This window comes from Nomascus leucogenys, chromosome 9 (assembly GCF_006542625.1).
Source record: "Nomascus leucogenys isolate Asia chromosome 9, Asia_NLE_v1, whole genome shotgun sequence".
Lineage (NCBI taxonomy): Eukaryota > Metazoa > Chordata > Mammalia > Primates > Hylobatidae > Nomascus > Nomascus leucogenys.
The window spans coordinates 2,381,619-2,396,332 of NC_044389.1; the positions used below are offsets into that span (position 1 = coordinate 2,381,619).

General features: G+C 40.4%; 3 protein-coding genes across 17 annotated transcripts in view; 2 read left to right on the plus strand and 1 right to left on the minus strand.

Annotated features, from left to right (window-relative positions):
- The window catches only part of SUPT20H (SPT20 homolog, SAGA complex component), a 50,374-nt gene extending 49,345 nt beyond the window's left edge, over positions 1 to 1,029 (plus strand). For all 14 annotated transcript variants that reach the window (XM_012502006.2, XM_003270280.2, XM_030818511.1 and 11 more), the window contains one exon: positions 525 to 1,029. In XM_012502006.2, coding sequence (XP_012357460.1) covers positions 525 to 628 — 104 coding nt within the window. In that variant the 3' untranslated portion in view covers positions 629 to 1,029. The remainder of the gene's footprint in view (positions 1 to 524) is intronic.
- EXOSC8 (exosome component 8) lies at positions 741 to 9,899 on the minus strand. Its single transcript, XM_003270286.4, has 11 exons — positions 9,481 to 9,899; positions 8,009 to 8,045; positions 7,760 to 7,823; positions 7,316 to 7,389; positions 5,766 to 5,811; positions 4,317 to 4,422; positions 4,182 to 4,227; positions 3,287 to 3,383; positions 2,196 to 2,316; positions 1,497 to 1,603; positions 741 to 1,154 (listed from the first exon to the last, which is right to left on the minus strand). Exons 1-11 carry the CDS (start codon positions 9,495 to 9,497, stop codon positions 1,039 to 1,041), a joined length of 831 nt encoding a protein of 276 aa, XP_003270334.2. The 5' UTR covers positions 9,498 to 9,899; the 3' UTR covers positions 741 to 1,038.
- A 937-nt stretch (positions 9,900 to 10,836) lies between these two features.
- The window catches only part of ALG5 (ALG5 dolichyl-phosphate beta-glucosyltransferase), a 49,407-nt gene continuing 45,529 nt past the window's right edge, over positions 10,837 to 14,714 (plus strand). For both annotated transcript variants that reach the window (XM_003270284.3, XM_030818516.1), the window contains exon 1: positions 10,837 to 11,064. In XM_003270284.3, coding sequence (XP_003270332.1) covers positions 10,999 to 11,064 — 66 coding nt within the window. In that variant the 5' untranslated portion in view covers positions 10,837 to 10,998. The remainder of the gene's footprint in view (positions 11,065 to 14,714) is intronic.

Below are 14,714 nucleotides of genomic sequence, written 5' to 3' on the forward strand. Positions count from 1 at the left end.
TGAAGTGCTGGTGGCACATTAACATACATTTTTCTAGTATGCAGTATATTTTGAAAGACAGTTTTAAGTGCCAATTGTTAACTTTCTAATATTTTACTGCAGAAAAGTGTTCCTATTAGTAAATGTCATACCTATTTAGAAAAATGTTATACCATAATTTTAGGAAGGAAAGTCAGCATATTATAGTTGACTATCGATATTCAGGGTTGTTTTATATTGCTATAAACTATCATTATACAACAAAATGGTAACTGAAGTTGCTGAGTTACTACAATATAGACTGGCAGGGCAAAGTAACAAATAATTTTGAAGTTTGCCAAGAATCATTTTTAAAGCCCTCAGCAGGCTTCTGTGCCACTGGTGCTGTTTGACTGTGCATTGTCTCAATGTGGTATAGTCCCTTTTTGTTATCTTGGTGCTTTCTCCCTTTTTCAGTTGTGTTGTTTCATCACTCTCAGGAAAAGCACCTTTCCACACCTGCCTGCATTTAACATAACTTGATTTTTTTTCCCTCCCTTTTGCAGCAGTTGCGATTCTTGCAGCATCAAATGGCTATGGCAGCAGCAGCAGCAGCACAAACAGCTCAGCTACATCGTCATCGGCATACAGGCAGCCAGTCAAAAAGTAAAATGAAGAGAGGCACGCCAACCACTCCAAAATTCTGAGTCTTGCATTACTTTTTGTTCCTTTTTAAAAAACACAAGAGCATTGAATCAAAAGGATTGAGTTTCTACTTTTTGTTTTTTTTAATGTGTCAGTATTTTACATTGCTAGATGTACAAACTTTATACAGAAGCACAACCTTATCATTTTTAAATAAAAACAGGGAAATGGTTTAACAAACTAGGGTTGGTTTGCCTAAGTCATTGCTTTTTAAAAATGGTTTCACTATACATAATATATATGGAAGTAAGTGACCTAAGAAATAATAGAAACATCTTTCAGAAGAATGTAGTTTGATATTTATTTAGTATAAAACGTTTGTGCACAGTGTTAACAAATACAATTTTTACAAATCTGTTTTGAAAATGTGGCTATTTATTTGGGTTTCATACTCTTAATTACTTCATCCATCAATTTTTTAACTTCTTTGTGTCTTGTAACTGCTCGGCTCATACAGTCCTGAAGTTTAGCTCCAGTTAGCCCGCTTCCACCTGAAAAATTATTTTGCCAATACTTTTAATCTGTTATCATTCCTCTTCTAAAAACACTAATGTCATGTCAAATTATAAAACAAAAAAATTGGATAATGTAAATCAGGGTACAGTCTCAAGATCTACTAGTTTCACAAGACCTCCAAGTGATTCTAATGTATGTCTTAAGTTTAAGAACCACTGACATATACCATCAAGATGGAAGAACATTTGAGGTAGCTAAGAAACTATACTAAAATTAGGTAAATAAAATATCCCATATTCCATTTGGCCCTCCCTAATTTAAGGCTCACACTGAGTTTTCATCTACATATGTTTAGGACTGAAGTGGCAGGGACATGCCTGGTTTGTGAAGACAACAGAGCTTGCCTTCCTCATCCATTACTACTGTTAAGGTTCCCGTTGCCAGATGTTCCTCCTCTCCAGTAGGGTCAACTATAAGCAAAGTGCTATAAAAAGAAAAAATATAAGTTATCAATCCATGGAACAAATTTTACTTTAAAATACTAAACATACTATCAGCCTCCCAAGTAGCTGCAATTACAGGCACATGCCATCACACCCAGCTAATTTTTGTATTTTTAGTAGAGACAGGGTTTCAACATGTTGGCCAGGCTGGTCTTGAACTCCTGACCTCAGGTGATCCCCCGCCTCAGCCTCCCAAAGTGCTGGGATTACAGGCTCAAGTGAGCCACCACGCCCAGCCCTGCTCTTCTATTTCTGAACGTGCTAAAATCCTTGGAAAATACTGAAGATAGCTTCAGATAAATCTTTAGTGAAAGAATTGGAAATTAACATTACACAGGTATAAGTAAACCAAGGAACAGGTAAAGTGAACACAATTGATCATCCAAATCAGGATGCTTATGAAAGCAGACAGGTTGACTAGAAATAATTGTGCAGGGACAAGTATAAATTCAAGTGTCCAGGGAAAACTAGGATGTAGGGTCACCATAGCACTTCCTAAAGAGTTAGAATGCTGAACATCAATTACCCTAATCTTAAATATAGAAAATTTTAAAATAAGTTTGATTAACTTACTCATCAAACACAGCAAAGGAAGTTGCAACTGGATGAGTTCTAATATTCAAATAACTTTTCTTCTTTAAATTAACTTCTGCTAAAGCGGTTTCTTCATTTATTGTAACTTCAGGCAACTGTACTAAGAAAAGGCAAATCTGTAAAGTAAGTCTCTAAGAAACAAATGGTTTCCAAGCTTTTTTTTTTTTAATTCACCTTTCCCTCTATTTAACTTGCCCAGAACATTTCTTTTTAAAAAGCACCTTACAGCCACTAAGGTAAATATAGACGATATACATTGCTTTTCACAACATCTGACATTCCTACCTAGTGCTTATTGCATAATTTTTTTTAAGTTTAAGAAGTCAATGATTTTTTTTAATTTATATCTGCCAGGTACTGTTTTAAGCATTTTCATATTTTCATTGTATTCACCTAATCAATACTCTTACAAAGTAAGCACTATTATCCCCATTTTACTATAGATACGGAAACTTCAGCACAGAGTGATAGAGCCAGGAATCTCCACTTTAACCACTCTATTATAATATTGTGCTAACTTCATTTTCTACCTCCAATTCACTTAACCACTCTACTATAATATTGCTGTGCTAACTTTATTTTCCACCTCCAATTATTTGTTCCTACCAATTCATCAATGATAGGGAATATGCACAAGTTATTGAAATCTGTAACTAATCAGTCAACCTAACTCCTTGCTAAGAAACCCCTATTACTACGGCCTCACAGTAAAAACAACAGAATCCATTCTACATCTTTTGGCAATATCACATAAAGAAGTAGGAGGATACTGGCAGATCTTCATCAATCACCTAGCCAGAAGTTACAACTCTTGTCTCCCTCTCCCACCAATATTAACACTATTTTGGAAAGGACTGAAGTCCTAACTTAAGTAGATGGGTACAGTCAAAGCAGCACTCTAAAGAGCATTCAGTTACAGAATATACAACTATCAACTATATTTGGAAAGTCATGTCGGTATTACATTCATTAATTTGGAAGCATATGAAAGCAAATGTACATTAAAAGTTTCACAAAACAACATTCTAACTCATTAGTGGGAATATTGCCTTTTTTGTAAGGCTGCTTACCATTTTTTAAGGCTGCTAACAAAGCAAATGTGCAGGCATCCAAAATGTTTCCATCGTAGTCGAGGCAAATGAGATCACAGTATAGAACCCAGGCAAGCTAAAATAGAATTAACACAAAAGGAAATTAAAGTCTTCTAATGGGTAGAACATGCTCTTCGCTTAGACTTAACCACAGAACCCTTGGTTAAACAAGCAAGATAACCTTCAAGGCTCAAAAAACCTTAAGAAAATGCTTTACCTTTTTAAAGTTCTATAGAAAACCAGAAGAAAGTGGACAGGTTTGGTGAAGCTGGCTTTTGATTGCCAAGCTGACAAATGACAAACATGTCCATTTCCCTTAATGGAGCTACAGATGTAAAAGGATTCCATTCTCATTGGGAGGTTGCAGATAAGGGAGATGGTTTTGAAAGCCCTAGCTAAAATTCAAAATGCACTTTCCCATAATACATGAAATGTTTAAGTTTTACAGTGCTAACGTATCAGTTTATATGATCTAGTAGGAAAGCCTCTCTAGGTTCTAATCAACCTAGTTTTACATTTTCAAATAGACTTTGGAATCTACTGTGTGGATTCACCATAAAGGTATGTTAACATGATTAATGTTATAATCTGCTATAAGGAATAAAAAATGATTGAACTTAAAGGGGGGGAAAAATTACTTCAGTTTAAAAGGTAGCTCCCAGACAGGCAGTAAGTTAGTCAAACTTGTTTTTTATAAAGAATATGGTTCATTTAGAGAATTACAGAGTAAGAAATTACTGAATCTCTAAAATCTGTAAGACAGCCATATTTAAAGCTACTTTGATTGGTGGTTTTAATTTCCTTGTTCACTTTCCCCCACAAAAAAAATCCCTTCAGAATTAATAAGAACTTACAGCTTCTCTATTCCTCTTACCTTTCCTGGAGAAATGCATAAGTCCTCTTTCTGAATTATCTGTGAACTTGATTTAATGACAAAGAGCAAAGTAAATGAAAAGTCAAAAACTATCTGAAAATGAATTATAATAAAATTTTATCATGGTGCTCTTACTTTTCAATGACATCTGCAATGAACTGGCTAGCCACTTGGGCCTCTTCTCCAGGAGGTCCAGACCGGAATCTCGATGAACACAGGGGTGGTAGATCCACATTAGGAACTGAAAGAAACACTCTGAAGCTATGAACTAAACCTTTTTTTTTTTTTTGAGATGGAGTCTTGCTCTGTTGCCAGGCTGGAGTGCAATGGTACGATCTCAGCTTACTGCAACCTCCGCCTCCCAGGTTCAAGAGATTTCCTTGCCTTAGCCTCTCAAGTAGCTGGGATTACAGGCACACGCCACCACGCCCGGATAATTTTTTGTATTTTAGTAGACAGGGTTTTACCATATTGGCCAAGATGGTCTTGATCGCCTGACCTCGTGATCTGCTCGCCTCAGCCTCCCAAAGTGCTGAGATTACAGGCGTGAGCCACCATGCCTGGCCTAAACTTTTTAATTTATGGATTATTGAAGTGTTAAAGGTATTATCAATCCACCGTAAAGGCAACTGTGGCCATGGACAGACTCTTCTGAGTAGAATACATTGTAATATTATAGCTATATTATGTTTGGTCTAAGACTCCCAGCCATAAAATTTCTATTTTTCTGACTTTTTTCCCCCATATGCCTTTTTAAAAAATCTATTTTAGACCTCAATTCTCCTAAATCCTTTACAAGTTTTCCTGATATCTTTCAAAATACCTCAATCTGTAACTGAAGATATAGCCCCTCTGCTAACATCCAACTGTTTTTCTCATTTAAAAAAATGTTGGTTCCTACCATAAAGAACAGATGGTTCCAAGACAAGAAAAAAATAGCAGTTGTATAAAGCAAAGAATCTTTATGGAAACAAAAGGTGTGCAATGACAGTTCTTTGACTAAAAAAAATTCCATTCTATTTTTTTTTTTCTTTTGAAACAGGGTTTCACTCTTTCAGTCAGGCTTGAATGCAGTGAAACAATTATAGTTCATTGTAGCCTCAACCTCCCAGGCTCAAGCAATCCTCCTGCTTCAGCCTCCCAAGTAGTTGGGACACAGGTGTGCGCACAGGCTCACCCAGCTAACTTGATTTTTTTTGTAGAGACGGGGTCTCCTTTGCTTCCCAGGCTGGTCTTGAATTCCTGGGCTGAAGCGATCCTGCTGTCTTGGCCTCCCAAAATCCTGGTATTACAGGGGTGAGTAACCACACCCAGCCAAAATTCTATTTTCTTGGTTAGTAACATATGAATGTATGAACAAAAATTGAGCAAGCAAGTTTGATAAAGGTTAAATTTACGAAATTCTATGTCCTGCTATTATGCTATCTTTTACTAACAGAAAACTTTTGAGGAATTTGTTTTATTCCTAAATATTTCTGAATATTAGGAATAATTTTATTTACATCAACTCAACTAGGACTTAACTAAAAATTATTGAATGTGTTAAAAGTATTTGTATTAAAATTACAAAACCATTTAACTTACCAACGTATCCTTTATCAGGGGCATCTGTTGGTGGTGCTGCAAATTCCTATAGTAGCAAAGAAATGTTTCCTATTGAAAGAAGCTACTGAAAAATTAGGAAGACAATTTAGCAATCAGTTAAGGAAGGCTCTATCAAATATCAGCTTAGGGAACTGTGTCAGGGCCTTGACGGACATTGGTGCTGACCCTCACAATAGCTCTACAAGATAAGAAGGCACTACAGTACAGTGGACTACACTACAGTGCTGCTCGTCAAGATTACCTGGAGATCTTTTAAAAAATAGTTACTGGGTTTGTGCCCCCACCTAGTAGCCAAGAATCTTAATTTATTCTCCAGATGATAGAGCCAGATTTAGGAACTGCTGCTTTAGTGGTAAAGAGCAAAAGCTCGGCTGGGCATGGTGGCTCACACCGGTAATCCCAGCACTTTGGGATGCAGAGGCAGGCGGATCACCTGAGGTCAGGAGTTTGAGACCAGCTGACCAAGATGGCGAAACCCTGTCTCTGCTAAAAACACAAAAATTAACCAGGCGTGGTGGTGGGCGCCTGTAATCCCAGCTACTTGGGAGGCTGAGGCAGGAGAATCACTTGAACCCGGGAGGCGGAAGTTGCAGTGAGCCAAGATCGTGCCACTGCACTCCAGCCTGGGCGACAGAGCAAGACTCCGTCTCAAAAAGAAAAAGCAAACGCTCTGCAATTACTAAGCCAGTTCAAATGTCAGAGCCACACTTACTGGCTGAGAGACTTTAGGCAAGTTATTTAACCTCTTACCTTAAACTCCTCATCTTGTCAAATGGGAAGAAAATAGTGTCTACTCCTAGGGACTGTTAGTAAGGGCCAAATGAGATAGACCTGTTAAATCCCAGGCATAAAACCTGACAAGGAGCAAGTTCTCAAATCTTATTGTTATGTATCACTCCAGGTTTACCAAAGAAGAATCTCAACTGAGGTTAAATAACACAAGGTATAGTGTAGTCAAAGAAGCACAGGCTTTGAAGTCAGATTTATGTCTAAGTCTTACTTATGAGTCTTATGTACCTGGACAGGTTACTGAACCTCATCTGTAAAACAGGAGGTAGAAAGAAGTAACAAATGATTGTTGTAGGGATTAAAGTGGATAATTCTGTAAAGCACCTAAAAAGGTGTCTGGAACATAGCAGGTACTCAGTAAATGGTAGCCAATATTCCCTCAAATTTTTCTTTTCAACAATTTCAATTTTCTACACATTTACACAGATTACATGTCATCACTGGCTAAAAGAATGTCACCAAAAATCTGTCAATTTCTCAAATGATATAACCAAATTTTTTTAAAATGGTGACTAAGATTTTAAAAGTTGTTTCATTTTGCTACATTTGACAATTGTTCACTTAGTCATTAAACTTGGGTCATATTTTCTAACACTCATAGTGAAAGCTCTTGGGAAATTAAATATTAAAAATTGACACCCAACTGCCAAATTAAGAGTAGAATTACAGGTGTATATTACAATCTAATAAATAAAGCTAACTTTGTAACTCAAATCTCAGTAGGACATATTTAGACTTACTGCTTTAACTCCACAGATTACTGTAGTATTTCCCAGCTTCACTAAAGCAGAACCATCTGCAGTACTAATTGAACCTGAGAAGATAAGCAAAATGAAAAGTTCGTAAAAGGAAGACAGCTACAAAATTATCCACATAATAATTGTTTTAGTTTGCTGTGTATGATTATCTTGCTACCCCCTCAGTTGCTTATGAATATTTCAAGTTAGAATAATTGATTTTTACATAACTATTTTAAATTAGTGTTTAAATAATTATTCACCTGTCCTTGAATTTGTGTTAATCATTTTTCATTCAGTTACAGGGCTTTTGTACAGATAAAAATCTCTTGACAAAAAAATCATCAAATCCTTTAGACAAAGAATTTGGCTGAAAAACTGTTTAGCTGGTTCAGAGACTAAAACTTGGGAATATCATACAGTTGAAAGTGGAAAATACATCCTTACCTATGTTGACAGTTGTGGTTCTGAATTCACCAAGTTCTCTTCCATCAGGACGGCAGTTCTCTTTCTAAATAAATATGTTTATATAAAAACAGATTATACCTATTACATATTTTACACATCTATCACAAGTTTTACACACACCGGGGAAACATTAAATGTTACTTCAAATGGATTAAATTACTTGAAATTTATCTTTAAAAGCAGCTCATTGTTATCAAAACGCATAACATGTACATAACCTTTACTCACCAGAAATCTCCTGTAATACTCCAGAGGTTCCACGGTTCTGAAACACGTGTTAAAAATATATCTGAGATAAACTGATGAATCGTAACATAAATCCAGAAATTGGCAAAGATCTTAAGAGTGTGGTGATGCAGCATTAATCCCCACAACTTTCAACTAATTCTAGAAAGTAAAAATTCTTGCAGTAGCAATCGCATTCAATTGCTGTCCTTAACTCTGCCATAAACGATTAGAAGATTGGCGTCTAAAAGCCCTTTGAGTGAGCTCTTTAAAAGCTCAATCTGTGTCAAAAGAATCATGTCGTTCTTGCTCTGAAACAAGGATTCAGAGTGATCTAGTGATCATGAAAAACGATTATTTTCATAATCCAGTGATCATGAATAGTTACCTCTTACTGGATAACTCAGGAAACAAAGGGTACATCTTTATTTTCACTGTAAATGAAATTTAGCATATTCTTCACTTCTGACTGTAGGCAATAAACCATAGTAACATTAGCAGTACCTGCAACTTTAACAACCACGGAGACCACAAATGTTTTCGTCTGTACCCTTTAGCTGTGTAAGGTATGTTCAGGCTCACTGTTACTTTGAAATCCCAGGAGTTACTACTAGTCTTGCCACTAGATCTTGTTTACGAAGGTTAATTTTAAAGCAAGTATATATACTACTATATCATGTCTTCGGAGTTTATACTCATAGATAACTATTTCAACATAATGGATTTCCTTTGGAATCTTATTTATTTTATCCATTTTTTAAAAACTTTAAGAAATTAGTCCATTGGCTTCACACATACAAAAACCTTCCGAACGAGGCATGATCCTTTTAGAAATAAACTACGGGAGAGGGAGAAGCAGGCGGTATGTGGCTCTGATGCAACAATCTTGATTGATTGATTCAGAGTCTCACTCTGTCGCCCAGGCTGGAGTGCAGTGGCGCTATCTCGGCTCACTACAACCTCTGCCTCCCGGGTTCAAGCGATTCTCCTGCCTCAGCCTCCTGAGTAGCTGGGACTACAGGCGCCCGCCACCACGCCCGGCTAATTGTTATATTTTTATTAGGGACAGTGTTTCACCATGTAGACCAGGCTGGTCTCGAACTCCTGACCTCAGGTGATAACGCCCGCCTCGGCCTCCCAAAGTGCTGGGATTACAGGCGTGAACCACCGCGCCCGGCCACAATCTTTAAAAGATTACGTGGGACTGCACGTTCACTACACATCACGCTCACGAGCGCTCGCACCGGGTATGGAACTCTACAGAGTCCTTTCATCTCCCGTCTCACTGGGGGGAAGAAGCCCTTTCTTTTCACTGTGACGACCTCCAGGTCCTCCCGCCCGTCGCCTGCTTCGACAAGGAAGGAAATGGCACCCCAACGGGGTCGGCCTCCAGGTGAGAGAATCCCAGCTAAGAGTTAAAGGAAGCTACCGTCCGCCAGGGTACAGAACTCGACCCGCCACCCGCCAACACTCACTTGAACCCAGCCGCCATCTTCCCGCCCGCGCGTCTGCGCCTGCGCCGCTCCTCTCCTGCGCGCCTGTTCCGCCGCCGCACTTTCGACACGGATGCCCTGGCCGCTCACGCCACAGGAAATGCCAAGGTGGGGATGCGACGAAAGGTCCCTGGCCCGCCTTCGCATCGACTTTCCCCTGCCCAGACGCCCTTCTAGGTTTCCTTGCCTTGGACGTATTTTGACGAATCTGCTGTTAAAGAAGGAGAAGGTCTCCCTCTTTATAAAAGAGCTAGTGCTGTAACTCAGAATAACGCCAACAGTTCGGAGATAACGAGGTTTCTAGCGAAGAATCAAGCAGTGCGTGTGGAGCGTTATTCCAATGTTTCTGCGTCTTTTTTCCGCCTGTGACTTAGGCTGGGCCCTGGCCTTGCTTCTTCACTGGTCAAGGGCTCCGTGCTCCAACACATGAGAAACCAGACCTTTTTGTTTTGTTTTGTTTTTTTTGAGACAGAGTCTCGCTCTGTCGTCCAGGCTGGAGTGCAGTGGCGCGACCTCGGCTCACTGTAAGCTCCGCCTCCAGGGTTCACGCCATTCTCCTGCCTCAGCCTCCCGAGTAGCTGGGACTACAGACGCCCGCCACCGCGCCCCGCTAATTTTGTTGTATTTCTAGTAGAGACGGGGTTTCACTGTGTTAGCCAGGATGGTCTCGATCTCCTGACCTTGTGATCCGCCCGCCTCGGCCTCCCAAAGTGTTGGGATTACAGGCGTGAGCCACCGCGCTCGGCCGAGAAACCTGAACTTCCTATGCGTTCATTGTCCGCACCACGTTGTGCTCTGCAGGTCCCGGAGCTGAGGGCTCCTAAGCATTACCTTGTGTTGGAGACTGTGTCGTGCTCAGGGCTGCCATCTCCCTCCTAGGTGGGGTTACCAGATAAAATACAGGATACCACGTTAAATTTGAATGTCTGATAAACACAGCGTGGTTTGTTTTTTGTTTTGTTTTGTTTTTAGCATGAGTATACCCCAAATAGAGCATGCAATTAGTTGTTGCCAGAACCTGGAGGGAGCTGGGAAGGCTTTACAGATAGATAGTGGTGATGGTTGCACAGTATTGTGTATGTAATTAATGCCACTCACTATTGTAAACTTAAAATGATTAAAATGGCAACTTTTTATTTTACCACAGTTTATAAAAACTAATGTAATAAACCAGAAACCTTTAACTGGATGAGTTGTATGGTATGTGGCTATCTTAATAAGGCTGTTAAAAACACGATTAGTTTATTTTATCTGAAATTCAAATGAAGTAGACGTCTTGCATACTTGCTAAACCTGGCGCCCTGCTATGGAACCTAGCGTTCCTCTCCACCGACTGGGCGCCGAGGGCACGAGAGCACGAGAGCGGCGTTTTCTCCGCCTCGCCACGCGGGGGCGCTGCGGCCAGCGGGCGCGACCTCTCTGACGGCGGGGCCGGGTCGCGCGGGCGCGCTTCCGCTTGTGTGTAGGTGCGGGATTGGGCGGACGGCCCCGGCATGGAGGATGGCTCCGCTTCTGCTGCAGCTGGCGGTGCTCGGCGCGGCGCTGGCGGCCGCAGCCTTCGTACTGGTAAGAACAGGGATGGGAACCCGCGCAGACCGGGGCTTACCGCTCTCCTGGAGAGTGCGTCTCCTTAGGCGTCCCCTCCTCCGCGCTACCCGTTCTCGGACAAGTCCCTTTTTCCCCCAGCTTCCCCCAAATTCCTGACCTCGGAGCTTCCTTTCCTGGAGTTTCACTCTCCTTTTCTTCGGTTGATTTTCCCTTGGGATCTTATCTCTTTGTGTGCTCAGAGACTTGTAAGTTTTTTCACACTGGAGCGCACCCACCCGGCCTGGCATCGTCGCCGCTTCCATCGCCCCTGGCGCCCGCGCCCCCTACCCACCTGCTCTGTCAGCCTCGACCTCTCCCAGACTCTCCGGGACCTGCAGCCGCTGCAGTTCTGCTCCGCCCAGGGAGATCTCGAGCCCCCAGAAGGGGTGTGCTCCCTAGCCTGCCCCCTTCGCTGATGGGGTTAAGCAAATAGGGGTGACGGAGCCCTGACGGCAGCCATCTGTTACAAATGGGAATAAATCCGTGGATTGATGAGACCCACTAGGGACGCAGGGTGAGCGAGAAAGACAGGCCTCAGGCCTCTTGTCGGGGGCGCATTGTGTCCCAGAATTAAGCACCCTAAATCTACTGCCCCTAAACAAGGCAGGACAATAGAATTCAAACTCGATTGTCTTTGCCCTTGCTTTCGAAACACAAAAACATTGTAAACATTTGCTGATTGTTAAGTGGTAGAAAATTGACGAACTGTCTCCCGCACACCTTGGAATGAGCCTGCCCTCTAGTTAGTAAGTGGAGAGGATTTCAGCTTCCTTGACATTCAGATTAGCCACCTAGACAGCACTGCCAGGAAGGCCACTCTGCCATCTTTCCAGAGGATGTATAAATTTACAGTTTAGATAAAATGTAATGCATCCTTACTTCTTTGTTGATAGTATCTGGGTGAGAGAGGAGTCCTCTCTTGCCCTAACTAGTGGAGATTTCAGGGTTTAGGGCTTTTTTTGTTTTTTCAAGTTTTTGAGCAAACCAGGATTTATTTATTTATTTATTTATTTATTTATTTTTGGCGCGGTGCGGGCGGGGAGTGGATTCACACATTCTTAGATTGAAGCTGCCTTACTTTGGGTCTTTTGCACAGATTTTATGGGCTTGTACTGACGGTATTTGTTCCCGCTAGCTTGAAGTGATAAGAGCTACCATTTATTGATTGTAGTACTTACTATATGTTGTGTTGCACTCGGTTTAATAGGAGTTATTAAATCTTTAAAATAACACTGTGATATATATGTTATCATTAGCATTATTTTACTGGTGAGGAAACATGTTGGAGAAATGAGCTCGTGTACTCAAATGTTACACAACTAGTGAAACTTAGGTTTTTTAAATGCCAGAGCAATAAATCATTAAAAAAATAATTTTTCAAAACCTCATCCTATCTTCATATGTATCCACTTTCCATTCTTACTTTCTCACAATCTCACCTCCTTTCTGAATTATTTTAAAACAACTCGAAGACATTTTATCTTTAAATCCTCAGCATTTATTTCTAACAGATAAGCCCCTTCTTTTTAAAATACACAATAAAATGGTCACAGATTTAAGTTTATTCTGTGATTTCAAATGCCCCCTCAGTTCACTTGCCCTCATTTATCTCATATATGTCTCAGTATATATGTCTGTCTGTTCCAATCAGGATCCAAACAAGTGCCACACATTGTACTCCGTTGATATCTTGAGTCTCTTTATCGGTTGACAGTTTCTCCTCCCCCTTTTTTTCTTTTCCTTGTCTTTTTTTTTTTTTTTTTTGAGACGGAGTCTGGCTCTTGTTGCCCAGGCTGGAGTGCAGTGGCATGATCCTGGCTCACTGCAACCTCCGCCCTCAAGCAATCTCAAGCAATTCTCCTCCTGCCTCAGCTTCCTGAGTAGCTGGGATTACAGGCGCTTACCACCACTCCCGGTTAATTTTTGTACTTTTAGTAGAGATGGGGTTTCACGATGTTGGCCAGGCTGGTCTCGAACTCCTGACCTCAGGTGATCTGCCCTCCTCGGCCTCCCAAACTTCTGGGATTACAGACATGAGCCACTGCGCCCCGCCTTTTTCCTTGTCTTTAATATGATCATTTGTCCTGTAGAACTTCTCACAATTTGGATTTCTTTGATTGCATCCCCTTAATGCCTTTTAACATCTTCTATCTCAAATTTTCTATAAACTGGTAGTTAGGATCGAGAGACCTGATCAGATACATACTTGATGTGTTTTTTAATCAAGAAAAAATTGTGAGTGATGCTTCTTCCTTTCTCTCGTGTCTCATCAGGAGTCATGTAATGGCCATTTGTCTCTGGTGTTAAGATGGATCTGTGATTTCAAATGTTGCCAGCCAGACCCACCAGTTTATAAAGTTTGTCATCAGCCTAATGGTTTTAGTAGTCATTGAGGATCATTACCTAAATGCTTTATTTCATCGTGGGTTGCAAAGTGAAATATTCCTATTGTATCCTTCATTTATTACCTAGAGTTTTGTAATGAAAGAAATCTCATCCTCAGCTATTCATTTACCCTAAAATGCCTTTCATACATATAAAATACAAAAGGCAAATTTTTGAAATGAGATGGTTCTTGCATCCTACCCAGTTTTTGTTTTTAGTGTCATTGTGAATTTATGATTTACAGTATTTTTCATGGTTTGATCCATTGCAATAATTTTTTTTTGGCAGGGGGGAGGTGGAAGAATGATCAGATTCTTGCATCATAGGCCACTGAGAGCCCCTTCAGGTTGACTACTTTGTCCTTTCAGCACAGCCCTTATAATCTTTGATAATCTTTGATTAGAATCTTATAATCTATGAAGTGATAGTAGTTGATGATGGCAGTAAAGATCAGACCTCAAAGATCAAGCCTCAGGAGCTGATGACAATAACAATTTGATAATGTCTTCAAATTGATCATTAAATTACAAATGAGTAGCATTCCAAAAATTTATAGACTGTTTTGAAAGCAGAAAGTGTACCAATGGAAACAATGTAAAAACAATGGTTATTTCCAAAGCTTAGCTCCCAAGTGCATATGGAAGGGAGCCTGTAAGTTAGATACTTCAGTAAATGCTGTATTCTGAATTCAAATTCGAGTTAAGTGTCAAAAACATATTCTTAAACATTGTTGGTCCCTACTTGGTAGTCTGGGGAATCTTCCTTTTATATCTTGGGTCTGTCTGGTCCTGGATGGAAAGTGTGCCCTCACCCCGCATGTTCCAACTGCAAAATGGACTTGTCCCGTCACATATACATTCCAAGTAGAGACAGGACCTTACTGTATGTGTGTGTCTCTCTATGTGTGTGTGTTTGTCTCTATGCATGTAGACACGCCAAGGATCGGGGGTTTAGGTCACCTAAGAGTAGACTGGTCTTCCTGTAGTGACTGACTTTTATTGTAGCTGGAATGGTGGAGGCCTGGGGAATGATGACTGGGAAGAGACGGAGCCTCCTAAGGCATCAGCACCTTACTGATGGTAAAAAGGACAGTAATTCGTTCATAAATAGGGGCCTCACTATTGTCTAATTTTGGAGTCACCTCTAGACCATTGTTAATGAACTAAAACCTGAGAGTGAATATTCAGCTAAAAGAAAAGTAGATGATGTATTCTAACATAAATACAGAAAAGTCAGCAAAACAT